The sequence below is a fragment of the Myotis nattereri genome (genome assembly GCF_964212035.1).
Source record: "Myotis nattereri genome assembly, chromosome: 11".
NCBI classification, from domain to species: Eukaryota; Metazoa; Chordata; class Mammalia; order Chiroptera; family Vespertilionidae; genus Myotis; species Myotis nattereri.
The window spans coordinates 27,976,127-27,990,156 of NC_138086.1; the positions used below are offsets into that span (position 1 = coordinate 27,976,127).

At 41.5% G+C, this 14,030-nt stretch overlaps 1 protein-coding gene across 2 annotated transcripts in view; it reads right to left on the reverse strand.

The window, feature by feature from the left end:
- The window catches only part of DGKI (diacylglycerol kinase iota), a 196,126-nt gene that overhangs the window by 30,537 nt on the left and 151,559 nt on the right, over positions 1-14,030 (reverse strand). For both annotated transcript variants that reach the window (XM_081102141.1, XM_081102140.1), the window contains one exon: positions 11,380-11,405. In XM_081102141.1, coding sequence (XP_080958267.1) covers positions 11,380-11,405 — 26 coding nt within the window. The remainder of the gene's footprint in view (positions 1-11,379; positions 11,406-14,030) is intronic.

Here is a 14,030-nt window from a genome sequence, read left to right on the forward strand (position 1 = left end):
GCCCCTGGTTGCCTAAGAAATAGGGAAATTGATTGAGAGATTCCCGAGGGAAGTTGCAAGATATTTTTCATAAGGGGAAGATGAGCATTGACAGAAAAGATGGGACCAGCCAGCGGAGAGGCATGGAGGAAGAAGTGATAAGCAGTTTCACGTGATAAAGAGGGATAGGATGTGTCTGAAATGGAGTAGGATAAGTGAGTCAGAAAATAGGGGGTGCTGGTAGACCACCTTCCAAGACTCAGAGAGAGATGTGAAGCCAAATACACTTTTTATTTTTTATCCTCATCCAAGGATATGTTTATTAATTTTAGAGAGAGGAAGGAAGAGGGAGGGAGAGAGAGAGAGAGAGAGAGAGAGAGAGAGAGAGAGAGAGAGAGAGAAACATTGATTTGAGAGAGAAATAGTGATCAGTTACCTCCAGTACCCACCCTGACTGGGGGCGGGGGGGCGGGGGCAAACCTACAACTTAGGTATGTTCCCTTGTCTGGGAATCAAACCTGCAACCTTTTGGTGTATAGAATGATGCTCCAATTAACGGAGCCACCCACCCAGGGCGACATTTTTTTTTTTTTTTAATATCAATGAAAATCTCACTCAGCAACCAGCAACTCCATTTTCAGAATATAACTTTAGCCAAGACTATCCTCCTCTTCCTCAAAGATAAAAGGAGCTTAAAGAAAGGAAGGATCACTGGGAAATCAGATGCTCAAAGAAGAATGGCTTTGTGGGGTGGGGTGGGGGGGCACACTTTCTGAGAATGTGAGGAAGCCCATAGGGTTAATCAGGGTAGAGATGAGGAGCAGACAGAGGCATGGTCAGAGAAACAGCCAGCAGCCGCTGAAACAGTATGGCTCAAATGACCTTTTTGCTTTCTTGTAAAACACCACTCTCAGTTGTTTTTGCAGTGGCTGACATAATTACCTTCACTGACCAGGGTGAAAGGGAGTATGGAAATGTCACCAGACAAAGCAAAATTGAGTGGGTTCTGGCTGACTACAAATCCCCTTTTCAAGAAACCACGGGGCTTCGCCTTGTCAGGAGAAAAGGTGGACGCTGCGTAATGAAACAGTTACGTGCTTGTTACTTGCTGAAGAAAGCCCCAGGGTGAGAGCGGCCTGCAGCACCGACGCACCTGCCAGGCCGATTCCCTTTCTTTTCAGAGAGTGGGCCTGTGGTGACAGGTGGAAATAGTGGCACTGCCCATCATCAGCAGCAGAAAAAACACACGGACACTTATCTGCAGGAATCCACGCACTTGCTCCAGACAAAGCATGGCATAGGTGTCTCCAAAAACCTTTCCAAAACTGAAGATGGCATTTTGGGGTTCTCCTTATGTGTGTCATCACCCGGTCTTCTTTCCTGACTCAGAGGCCTTAGAAGGCAGCCAGCCCAGCCTGAGAAGTGGCCTGCCTGATTACCCAGCCCGCAAAGGACGGAGCTGCCAGCGGCTGGTTCATCTCACGCCAAGACCAAGGCTCTCATCTCTGCCTGACCCCACCATCCTGGCTCAGGCGGCCATTTGCCCAGAATGACAGAAGTCACTCCTGGCCCACTTGGGTTGTAACCTGAAGGGATTGTTTCGTTCCAGAAAATTTAGAAAATAATAGATTTGAATAATTTCCTAAGTCAGGATATGTAAGGTCGATTTATAGAAAAATATATTCCCATTTTGGGTATTTGGCATGGAGGGATTTTCTTGCTTTCTCTTGCACTTTTACTGTTCTTCTCGGTCCCTTCCTTTTGTCCACATTTGCAAGCAAAGAAGTGCCGGCATAGTTTTACCTGTGTGATCTAATATAATCCTCATAGAAAATCTACTAGATATGTACTGTTATTGGCATCACCCCCATTTTAAGGATGAAAAAACTGCGGCTCAGTTGAGGTTAAGTCACTTGCTCAAGGCCACATAGCTGGCCCAGGTCAGCCTGGAAGGAGGTAGTTCTATGGCTCTCTCCATGCTGCATACTCTTCTGGCTCTGAAGAGGGGAGGCGCAGTCCCCCAGGTTGCAGTCTGGGGAAGGGAAGTGCTAGAGTAGTAACGGCTTCTAAGTGTTCTGTGGGGTCATGTTGATGGGGGAACGAATGTTGTATGAAGCCGAGAAAGTCACATCCTAAAGTTCTGCACAACCAAAATAGACCCAGAAAATGAGGACTGGCATAGAAAGCTGGAAAAAAAGGAAGCGTTTGTTTGACTTGCTAATTCGGCAAGAGCTGGACTGCAGAGTATTTTCCCAGCTCCATCCAGGACCGCACAGGCCTCGGGAGCCGTGGCACACAGCCTGGGCAAACAGAAACACACGGAAACATGCTTCTAGGCGGCTAATACAAGTGGAAGGAGCATATCCAGGACTAACCTTCCAGGAACTAGCTGAACAAGTCACAACACAGTTTAGTATTCTGAAGCTAGATGATCATGGTAAGAGATGCTTAGGCTGATATCATGATTCAGGGCAGCCAGTCATCAGCGCTACCCAGTTCTTGCCTTAAAATAAGCCTGACCTGGGAGTGGAGCACAGCAGGGAAATGTTTTCATTGGAAATTAGGGTTTCCAGTTCAATAGAAAACAGACAAATGGAGCCCTGGCCCGAGTGGCTCAGTTACATGGAGCTTTGTCCCATGCCCTGAAAGGTCAAGGGTTCAATCCCTGGTCAGGGCACATACCCAGGTTATGGGTTCGACTCCAAGTCAGGGTGCGTGCTGGAGGCAACCAATCAATGTTTCACTCTCACATTGATGTTTCTCTCTCTCTCTCTCTCTCTCTCTCTCTCTCTCTCTCTCTCTCTCTCTTTCTCTCTCTCTCTCTCTCTCTCTTTCTCTCTCTCTCTCTCTCTCATCAATTCAAAAATAAATAATAAATAAAATTACATAGAAAATAAAATAGACAAGTGGAGTTACAATTATCCTCACATAAGAATTATATGGCAATAACTTCAGGGTACCTGCCTAGTGCTTTGATTACACAGGCACTAATATAACCCAGACAGTATCCTTTCATGTAGTAACAATCGTAAATAAACACAAGTAAACTTTAAAAAGCGAGCACAGTCGGATTCTTCACTTTGCTATCAGAGGTGACTACTTAGGGACCAAGTGAGGCCTTTTCCATTCCCTTCTCAAACACCTACATATAGCGTAAGTGACTTATCTGTGGGAATGAAATCTGCAATGAACAGCCTCACTGACAGAGAGAGGATCCATGACTTCCCCTCTGAATCGATGACCCTTTCTATCCATCCCCGTAAAAGCAAACCCGGAGGTCAGCCTTCCTCCTTCCCTCACTCTTTCCTGTTACCTTCTTATTTTGCAATGTTTTAAATACTTTCACTTAACTATTCTCTGAGGCCAAAAGACAATCTAAAGCAAAATTGTAAGTAAATCTTAGTAAATAGCACCCCCCTCACACACACATACCTATAATAAGGCTTCAAAAGATAATTAGATAATTATCACCAACAAAGCATTCCCCAGGGGCCAAATGGATCAAAGGATTATATGGTTACAATCAACAGTGAGAGTTAATAAAGGGGAATGAGAGAGAATGGTAGGGTCAGGACTCGGAGAAAGAAATATAAGCTGATGTTGGAAAGCTTAGGGGCTTTTGTTTTGTTTTCTTGGCTGGTTCTGTTTTCTTTTGTTTTTCTAATCAGCAGTGATTGCCTGTTTTCCTAGGGTTTGTGAAAGAAGACTAGCCAAGAAAAAGAAAGCTGTCATTCATTCCCTTCCTCTCACAGAGTCCTTGGGAGCACCCCGGGAGACCAGCATAAAGGGCCAGCTCTTCAGCACACCAGTGCCCGGATTTCTTTGGAAAGGGACCAGGGCTAACCTATCTCCTACAACAGGGGACAACATTAATGCATTGAAAGTTTCTGTTTGCCAACCACATACCCTAGCAAATGTAACAGTGAGACTTGTACACAGGGAATCGATTCAATGCCAGGGCACAGCACAGAGTGGGGCAACATCTCTATTCATGGGGTTTATAGTTAAATAAGAATGGCAACACCACCCATGGGGGTGGGAGGGGGAGTTTGGAATACACCCCAAAAAACAGTAAGTGAATAGGGAAGGAGAAATCATGGGCATTTGAGTTGTCGGGAAAATTCATCATTGTGTGTCCTTAGTATCTGTGGAGGTGGTTCCAAGACATGGGACTTCACGAGCACTCAGAGGGACTTGAGTGGAAGACAATGAAGGTGGGCTGCCAAGGAGATGGTAGGAGTTGATATAAACCATATGGCCCGGTGAATGCAAGGGAGATGGGATTTGGAGAGAAGCCCACAAGCAGGGAGTAGAAATAATTCACGAAAGCAACATGAGCTAAACCAGGGCAAGAAGAGCCTCAAAAATGAGCACTAAAAAGTTTGATCCAAATTAAAAAGCCATTGTGGGATTTCCTAATCAGAAACTGAATATGGGGCAAAAAAGAACACTAGCAAGTTTGCATTAGCTACTCCAAAGTCATGCAAAGTGACACACTGGGATGGCCAGTATGAAAAGCACTGCCTAGCAAGGCCCAAGGCGGTTAAAGCTCTGCTGATGTTTTCATATTCAATTAATATCTTATAGAAAATAAGAAAACACATTTTTTAATTTTCCTAATCAACTCTATTATCCTATATAATAAAAAGCTAATATGCAAACAGACCAAATGGCAGAACTGGAACAACCAAACATCTGAACAACCGGTCACTATGATGTGCACTGACCACGAGGAGGCGTGTGCGAAACATGCCAGGCTTTGGCCACGGCGGGATGGTGGAGCAGGTGAGTGGGGGCACCAGACCAAGGCAGGGCACCAGTCGCTGTCATTGGCGGGAGCCTCTGGTGGTTACTGAAAATTCTTTGCTCCCGCCTGGCACTCATACCTGCTGCCAGTGCCAGCCCTACTTGCACCCACTGCCAGCGCTGGCCCCGCTCACACCCGCAGCTGGCGCCAAAGCCAGTCCCAATCACTCAGAGCTATAAGTAGGTGTGAGCGGTGGTGGCTGCCAGCCCAATCACCCCTGAGGGCTTCTCCACCTCCCCCTGCTCCTGAGGGGCAATCAGGGTGGCAGCAGCCGCCGCTCACACCTGCTGCTGGTGCTGGCCCCAATTGCTCCATGCCATCAGCAGGTGTGAGCGGGGCCAGCACTGTCAGTGCATGGGAGCAGTGGGAGCAGGGCTGCCCCGGCAGACAGGGGACCAGAGACCGTGGCAAGAGGAGCTGGGAGGGGGCACGGAGGATGGGCCAAGACCCACCCACCCCTGTGCCTACCGCAGCCTCGCAGCCCACAGTTCCTTTCAAGGTGCATGAATTCATGCACTGGGCCCCTAGTTCTGATCATAATTGTCTTTCTACTGTGATTTTTCTTAAGGAAATAGCTAAACTTCAAGAATTGTACCTTCTTAAAAATAAATGCTGTTGACAAGACATTAGATCAGCCGTGGGCAAACTACGGCCCGCGGGCCGGATCCGGCCCATTTGAAATGAATAAAACTATTGAAAGAAAAGACCGTAACCTTTTATGTAATGATGTTTACTTTGAATTTATATTAGTTCACACAAACACTCCATCCATGCTTTTGTTCCGGCCCTCCGGTCCAGTTTAAGAACCCATTGTGGCCCTCGAGTCAAAAAGTTTGCCCACCCCTGCATTAGATCCCTGTTTTATTGAATAAGGAAGTATGGGGGTAGGAGAAGTGGATCAAGAATATCTTTGAATTCTTCTGTGTCAAGGGTACTGATCACTGATATGGGGAGAAAAAAAAAAAACACCTTATAATTCCCACCCAATAATTATGAGGTCTCCATTCAACAAAAATAATAGCCCATGTCTCAGCAATGCTATTGAGAGACAGTGCAGAGGAGTGGCCAAGAATAAAAACTGAATCCAGGATTACCTGAGTCCTAAATCCTAGCTCTGACCCTTACCAGCTATTCATGTGACCTTGGACATGTTATCCAATAGGTCTGTGCCTTAGTTTCCCCATCTGGAAAATCACAATGAGATACCATTTGACACTCTCACTAATTTGGTAAAAAAAAATTAATCAGCTAATATCAAGTGCTGAGGAGGAGGTGGATTAATGGGAATTCTTATTGTCTGCAGTTGGGAGTGTAAACTAGGATGTGAATAAGAGGTCATTATGTGATCATTGAAATGTGTGTAAAACTGCCCGGCTGGTGTGGATCAGTAGTGGAACATTGACCCATGAACCAAGAGGTCACCAGTTCAATTACCCGTCAGGGCACATGCTCAGGTTATGGGCTTGATCCTCAGTGTGGGGAGCAGGAGGCAGGTGATCGATGTTCCTTTCTCATTGAGGTTTCTATCTCTCTGTCCTTCTCTCTCTCTCTCTCTCTCTCTCTCTCTCTCTCTCTCTCTCTCTCAAATCAATTAAAACATATTTTAGATAAATAAATAATAAATGTGTGTAAAATCTACCACCCAACTATGCCATCCCAGGTTTAAACCCTAGAGAAATTTTTGGACATTGACACCAGGAAGTGTTACAAAAACAAAAACTTGGAGTCTCCATAAATACTCACCAGCAGAATTTGAATATATAAATTTTTACATATTCATACAATAAAGTACTATAGAGCATGAAAAATTTAATAAAACAAATGTGGTATTAACCAATTAGGTTGAATCACAAAACATGAACAAAAGAAGCAAGTCACAGAAGATTTACAATAGAATTCAACTTATAAAATTTCAAAATAAGCAAAAATATAAACACACATATGAAATATATATACACATGTATACGTATACATTCATGCATGAAATATGCATACTTGTAGTAAGGTCATAAACATAAAAACACAGTAGTAGTTATCTCTGAAGGGGAGGGAAGAGAACATAATCAGAAAGGCAGACGTGAAGGGTCCAGATTACTACAAATGTTTCAGTTCTTGGGCTGTGTACACAGTGGTTCCTTTGGGTTATTTAAACCAAGTTGATACATTTTTATACATCTTTATGAATCTTTTCTCTTATAATAAAATTACATATTGCATATATTTATATGAAAGAGAAAAATGAATCTCTGGTGTTTGAGCCAAGGGCAGCTACTGATGCTTTAAAGAGCTTTGGGACTCACCATAATGAGTTTCCTTGCATGACCTACTTCAAAGTAAAACTGGCTCAGCCTGACCGTGGACTCATCCTTGGGCACCTACACTAATGACTGTGGTTGTTACAATTCTATTTCCATTCATCCCTTATTCCCATCCTCATCCATTGTGCTACTACAGCAACAAAAAGCTGCCATATAATGTGAGAACCACATGCCAACAGGGCTAGGAGATAAGACAGGAGAGGGAAGCTTGTTTTGGAGATAGTCATTCCAGAAGGAATCAGATTATTGGCACTTCCTTTCAAGAGAGTTGCCAATGCCTCTCTTTTTGTAAGTGAACAGACACGAGTGAGGATGACCCTCCATCAGCGCAGGGCACAGGTAGAAGCAGCACAGAGGCATTCTGGGAGGCCCATAAAATAAGCAGGCTCTGGGGATGGAACAGAATCTGTGAGCTGGGAGGCAGCCTGGGCACAGGAGGTGGCTCCAGGAGCAATTTAAACAATGCTGAGATGGGCACAAAATGCAGAGGAAACTCATAGGACAGGGCAATCAATCACTGCCAAGCGTATCTTCTGACAAGGAGCAGGACTCCAGCTTCCAGATGTAACATGAAAACGTAATGTGGCCCCTGGGACTGAGCATGGCAGGTTTCCCTGAAGCTCCGGTCTCACTCAGTTAACTAATTAGGAGAGAATGTGACACTGGTGTTTATTATTTCTACCGGGACAAATCCTTCCCAGCAGGAGGGAGAAGTTGTTGTGTTTGTTCTGTTTTGTTTTCTCATTAAAAAGAAATGACTGACACTGTAGTAAATAAACTCTTGTTAGAGAGAAAGTTTTTTTTCTCCATAAAATCCTCTCAGCTCACTTTCCTGCTGATCATCATTTCTTTTGTTTTCTGAGGACATGGTGGCTAAATGAGCCAGTGTTAGACTGGGCTTGAAAATTAATTCTACCATGGACTAGCTGTGTGATCCTAAGCAAGTTATTTGAGAACTCTGAATTGCTTCCCCAACTGGAGAATTGGGGATAATACCTGCTCTTGAGTGCTGTTTGCGGAGGATGAAATGACAAATAATGTAGTGGAAACACTTTAGCACAGTGTCTGCACATAATAAGTACTCGATAAATTTTAGCCTTTATTTTTAATGACTATGATACTCTAGTCTATAAATAGAAACATTTTACATTTCATTTATGCCTGTGTCATCAACTCCACATGACAAGTCATCTAATCATAAACGGAACCTTTATTCTAGTTTATACAAGCACCATTAACCATGCTACTCCTCCTCACCCAGCTGTAAAAAGTATTCCTATGAAAATTTAATATTTAATAATGATGTCAAAGGAAACAGTTCTCCACCACAAGCACCACCACTTCCACCCCGCCCCTCCCCAACCAGCACATCTTTGAACTTTTCATAGGCAGCGCCAGTGTCAAGCAAAGGTCACTAGTAAACACACGTCCCTGTGCACTGCTGGGCCAACAACAGCATTACGTCTGAGGTGCTTTTTAACAAATTGGAAAGGGATTTCACAGGTGATTTCCCATTTGAACTCACAGCAATCCCATGATGTGGGCAGGGTAGATGCGACTAGCCCTGTTTTACAAACAAGGAAGCAAACTCAGAGGATAAATGACAAAGCCACTATATTCAATTTTCTATGAAAAGGTAATATGTGTGAATTCAGATGTCAGGATTTTTGAACTTTAGAAAATCAGATTTTCTCAAGAATGAAGCCTGTTTTGAAGATAGCTGAAGTGACCAGTGCTTAGAGAGAGAAGTGTGATCATTGGTGAAAAGCAAATAAAACAGTCAAGACGTATATAGCTCTTTATCTTCCAATTTCATAATCATTTGCCCAGTGTGCCCCAATTTTTCCACCCATAAGTTTGAAAACCAAAAATACCACTTCTTATGTCTCCTACATTATTCTGTGCAAATGGAAGCTTGATGAGATGATATTCAAGAGATTTTATGCTAATCACAGAATATATGAGCACAAAAATATATGGACAGAAGACAACACATTTTAAGTGCTAGTAAAGAATCTTGGTGATAAAGAAAGGAAGAAGAATATTTTCTAAGGATACATGGGCTAAAGATGATGAAAATTAAATAAAAGTAGATAAATCAGCATTATAACTTTACACTATATATTTGAGTGGTTTTGGAAAGTTGCAGAATCAAACTAAGAGTCATGAACATGTAATAGCATTTTTGAAGCCAGGAAAATAGAAATGTCCTCTAATTAAGATAATGTTTCTTTAGCTCATCATATATACCAGTTCTTAAAATAATCAATTCTGAAGTAGTGCTATCAATACTGGACTTCCAAGGACACCAACATATGCTCACTGACAGCTCATAACCTTAATAATCCCTAGCAGACTATAGAATTGTAATTTAGAAGTCCCTCTACCCCCTTTCTCTGAAATGGGGGATAAGTTCTTATTGATTGGAAGACAAAAGCAAATAAAGGTCAATAGGTGAAATCTTAATTGAAAATACAAACCAAACACAAACTTCTAGTTTATCATTTGAACCTGGAAGCCCAAGGACCTCTAATTTTGCAATAAAAAAACCTAGTCATGCCAACACCAATAAGCAAAATAGCAGACAATAATAGGTCATCATTAGGTGTTTGGCCACCTGATTCTGACTTCATGGGCCTAAACATAATTTGCTCCCTGATTCTTCATAGAACATGAAAGAACTTCATTACAGTATTGGGAGAGATTTTATATGAGAACAGAAGAGGCCTGTGCAAAACTTCCTTGTTCTCTTCTTAACATATTCATTTAATAAGCATGTTTTAAATGTTTTCTACTTTATTGGGAGTGATATCAATCTCACAGAGGAGATAGGCAAATCAAGCATCAAATTTATGTGTTAAATTCTAGAGTGAAGGAAAATATTTGCTGCAATGAGAAGTGGGTCAGGAAGCTCTCAGAGAGAGAGATGTTTTAATGAAGTCTCAAATGGTAAGTGTACGGTGTATGTGGAAAAAGGAGGAGCAGTTTCCTGTCAGAAAGAGCAGCAGGGGTAAAAAGCAGAGAGACTCCAAAAATGAGGTGAGTTCCAGAAATCAGAAGTGGTTCTGCATGGACAGAAGGGGAAAGATGCCAATAGAAGCAATAAGCAGTAGAGGAAGACAAAGGTTCCATCATTTAGAACTGAAAATCTGAATACAATTATTGGTCTACTGAAAATATTTCATCCTACAGGGAATGGGAATAGATTTTTACTCTAGAACAACCAGTTTGATGCTATCTAAGCATGCAGTGAACTAGAGGTAGAAATTTGGAGGCAGAAATGCCAGGTAAAAAACAATTTTAGAAATCCAAGAAAGAGATGGACAGGCCCTAAACTAAAGCAATGGTGATGGAAAAGAGAGTAGAGATAAGAGAAATACACAAAGCAAGTGTGAACAGGTGGAAACAAGGGGAAGAGGGAAGCTTAGAGCAGCTTCCATGGTATTCACTTGGCTGGCTGAATGGAGAATGGTGCCTTAGCAGGGACTGGATGAGGAGAAAGCCAGTAGTATTCCTAGAGTCATGTTTATACCTCTTTTATAAGATTAATCACATTTCACTTTGTATTGCAGTAGATAAGTGTCATTCCACCACCCTCTTCCCCACTGGACCCATAAAGCTCCTTAGGGGAAAAGTTCTGTGCCACACACCACAATAGCATGTTTGTATAACATGCTTACTTAGCATAACTGACTCACTGCAGACACTTAACGTTTTTGAACGTTTGAGTGAATAAGTGAACCACTCCAAAAGTTAGATGTGGCAAAAACATACGTTTTATTCTTTCAATCACATAGTTGTTTCCTAAATTGCCAATAACTCACCTCAGCTGGATAATAACTCATACCACTTACCAATTAGGTTCATTTGAGACTTATAATACCCCGTGCAAACCCCCATGTCTGAACTGGAAGAGACTTTTAGGAATGTCTACTACTAACCCCCATTTTAAAAATATCTGTAATTCAAAGAAGTTACATGGCTAGCCCAAAGTCACAAAAGATTTCTGGCGATGGGACAGAAATCAGGCAGAATACGTCAAGCTTTAATATTTGTCAACCAAAATGGTTGTGATACAATCAAAGAAATACAAGATACTAAATTTAGCTAGGATGAATTAAGTTTTTAAAAGTATTTCACATTTCACACTAAAAGAAATACAAGGAAAACATCTTAGAAACATTTTCTTAAATAATTCTTTGCCCTTACAATGAAATGTAAGGAGCAGAGCTCAACTTTTAATCCTGAATTAGTACAAGTAAGACAGATGCTTACCGTGATCTTCTGAAGAAACTGGAGACCTAAAATGAGATAATAAGCATGATAAATCTTTTGTAAATGATACTGATAATTATAAGTACAACAATGATCAAGAAATTATAGAAATTATACCCTCAAAATTCAGTTAAATAGAAATTCCATAGAGTAGATGGTATAATTAATGCATTGGTTGCATAATTATATATATATATATATAATTTCAATCAATAACTTCCATTAAGTTACTCCAATCAATAACTCCCAAAGATTACCTGGGTTGGTGGAGGGGTAGTGTTACTAGAATGTCTACTGTATAGTGTCATAGGACCGCACATACTTAGTTAAGTCTGGATTTATCATACACACAAAAAGAACTCATATAAAATGTGATAATAGATGAAATCCTGTGATATCAGAGTGTGAGTAAGCGCCCAAGCCCAGGCCTCCAGAAAAAATGCCAGAGATGTAAATACGCACTAGGCTGAGTATCTGTGGGCAAAAATTAATCTCCGACAGCAAAAATAGCAGGAATAAAAGAAATGGCAAGTACACTTATTATTGGATTTTGTTTCCACTCTTTGCGGAATTTAATGTTTTAATGAGAATTACATTGACCTTCTATTTCTGGCCGTATGTCTCTAAACCTGTGAGAATCAGGATGAGGAAAGAGAGTAACCTTTGGAGTCCAACAAAACTTTTATAAATTAAAGACTTTCCATCCTATTTGGGGTTCAGCTCTAATTATGACTAATACCAATGAAGCATTATATCAACCTCTTTCACAGTAATCCCCTTTTTCCTTCCACAGCTGACTACTAATCGGGTTACTTTGAGCAATACAGACATAGCCTTATATATGAACTCCTCTCAAGCTTGAAAGGTACAATCTTGACTACTAACTCATTCTTTTCTGGGGAGAAGGAGAAACACTTAATACGGAATTCAGGGAGGTTTGAATTTTGAAGGAAAAGGCTAGAAATTAGAATAACCTTTGGAGTCCCACAACTTTTATAAACTGAAGACTTCTCCTTTAAAACTTTTATAAATTGAAGTCTTCTCCTTTAAACAATTAGACTGTTAAAGCCCATAGCTGGGAGATGACCAAAGGCCAATGCAAGAGTTTGGTAATAAAGCTAATCATTAATATAACTAATATTAATGAGATGTGATGACAAGGTTGGGAAAAGAATGAGTTAGTGGATGCATACTGGTTGCAGGAAAATTTTAGCTACTTTGGGATGCTTGATACTGTTTTATCTACAGATCAGTAATATTGTTGTCCATTATATGAGTGAACTGTATGGTATAAAGACACTGTCATCAGTGGAAAAGTGTGTAATCATTTCGACCTACAGGTCTCTTCAAGTAAACTTCTGCATGTGAAAATGACAGAAGGTCCAAAGATTTTGTAGGGAGAAAATCAGTATGTAGGACAATGACACAGGGAACAGTAAGAGGGAACCTACTGTCATCCTAAGCTATCACTGCATCCCTCTCCCTCCCCCTCCACCCTTGGTGGATCAGAGCTATCCTCTCTTTGGAGCTCCCCTGTTCCTTACTGTCCACACACTGGTCTTCCCCACAAGGCTGTGCGCTCCTTAAAAACTAAGACCAACTCTTATTTTAAACACAGGGGCCCCGATTAAAATCTGTTGAATTAATTTTAGCAACACCACACTGGTGTTCAGACTCAGACACACTCTGGGGCTCCACAAAAAGTCATCATGTCACCTTCAAATGCCCGTCAAGACAAGTTTGTCAGCTCCTATATCAGCTATGAGGGAAGAGCTGGGGAATGAGCCTGAAGCTCCAGACTGGAGACAATGTAGTCACTCTCAGAGCCCAATGCCACCCAATGCACCTGGCAATGGAGATACCCACAGTCTGCTTAACAATTAGGAAAAAAATAAAAGACGAGAGCATGTTGAATAAAGGTGAAATTGGACTGGAAGGTGAGTCTAAAAAAATCATATATTGAAATAGGATGAGATAATAATCTGTGCAGGACATAAAAAAGAGTTAGCCACAAGGAAACTTTTTCACTCCTGGTGTTTTCTGATGGGAAGTAAAGCAAAAATGTGTCTCCGATTGTTTGAAATTAATTTCTCACAGAACTATAGGAACAAAGAAAAACTCACGGAAATGAACAAAGCAATGTCTCAGATGGAGGAGTTGGGCAGCAGGCTTTTGCTGCCTCTCTGCAAAAGCAAAGACCTAATATTAAATCTGAAAAATTCCAGATGGCTGCGATAAAGTCCCATGGGGATACGCTCTGCAGTGCGTCCAGGCAGCGGGGAAGAGCTATCGATTTCAGAGTGTTTTCTAAGGATTAGTCATGTTGAGTTTCTATGCTCAATGTCTCCGGCACGCCTGGATTTGTGGAATTTCAAGACATATGGAGTATTTCAATCCTCACTCAGTATTTCACCTTGCACTGTAACAAGTCACTAAGTTATACGACTGAGACATATACATCATACATTATGCCTGGAAATGGGCATAAAATGTTTTACAGAATTTAGCTCAGGAGAAGAGAAATATTGTGAAGTCAGCAATTTAAGTAGTTATTTGTTAAAACCGAGGGGTTGAATCTCAGGAATAGACAATCTTCCTCCATCTGACAACTAAGGAATGCATAAAAGCTCATGACTTCTTCTTCCCACGGC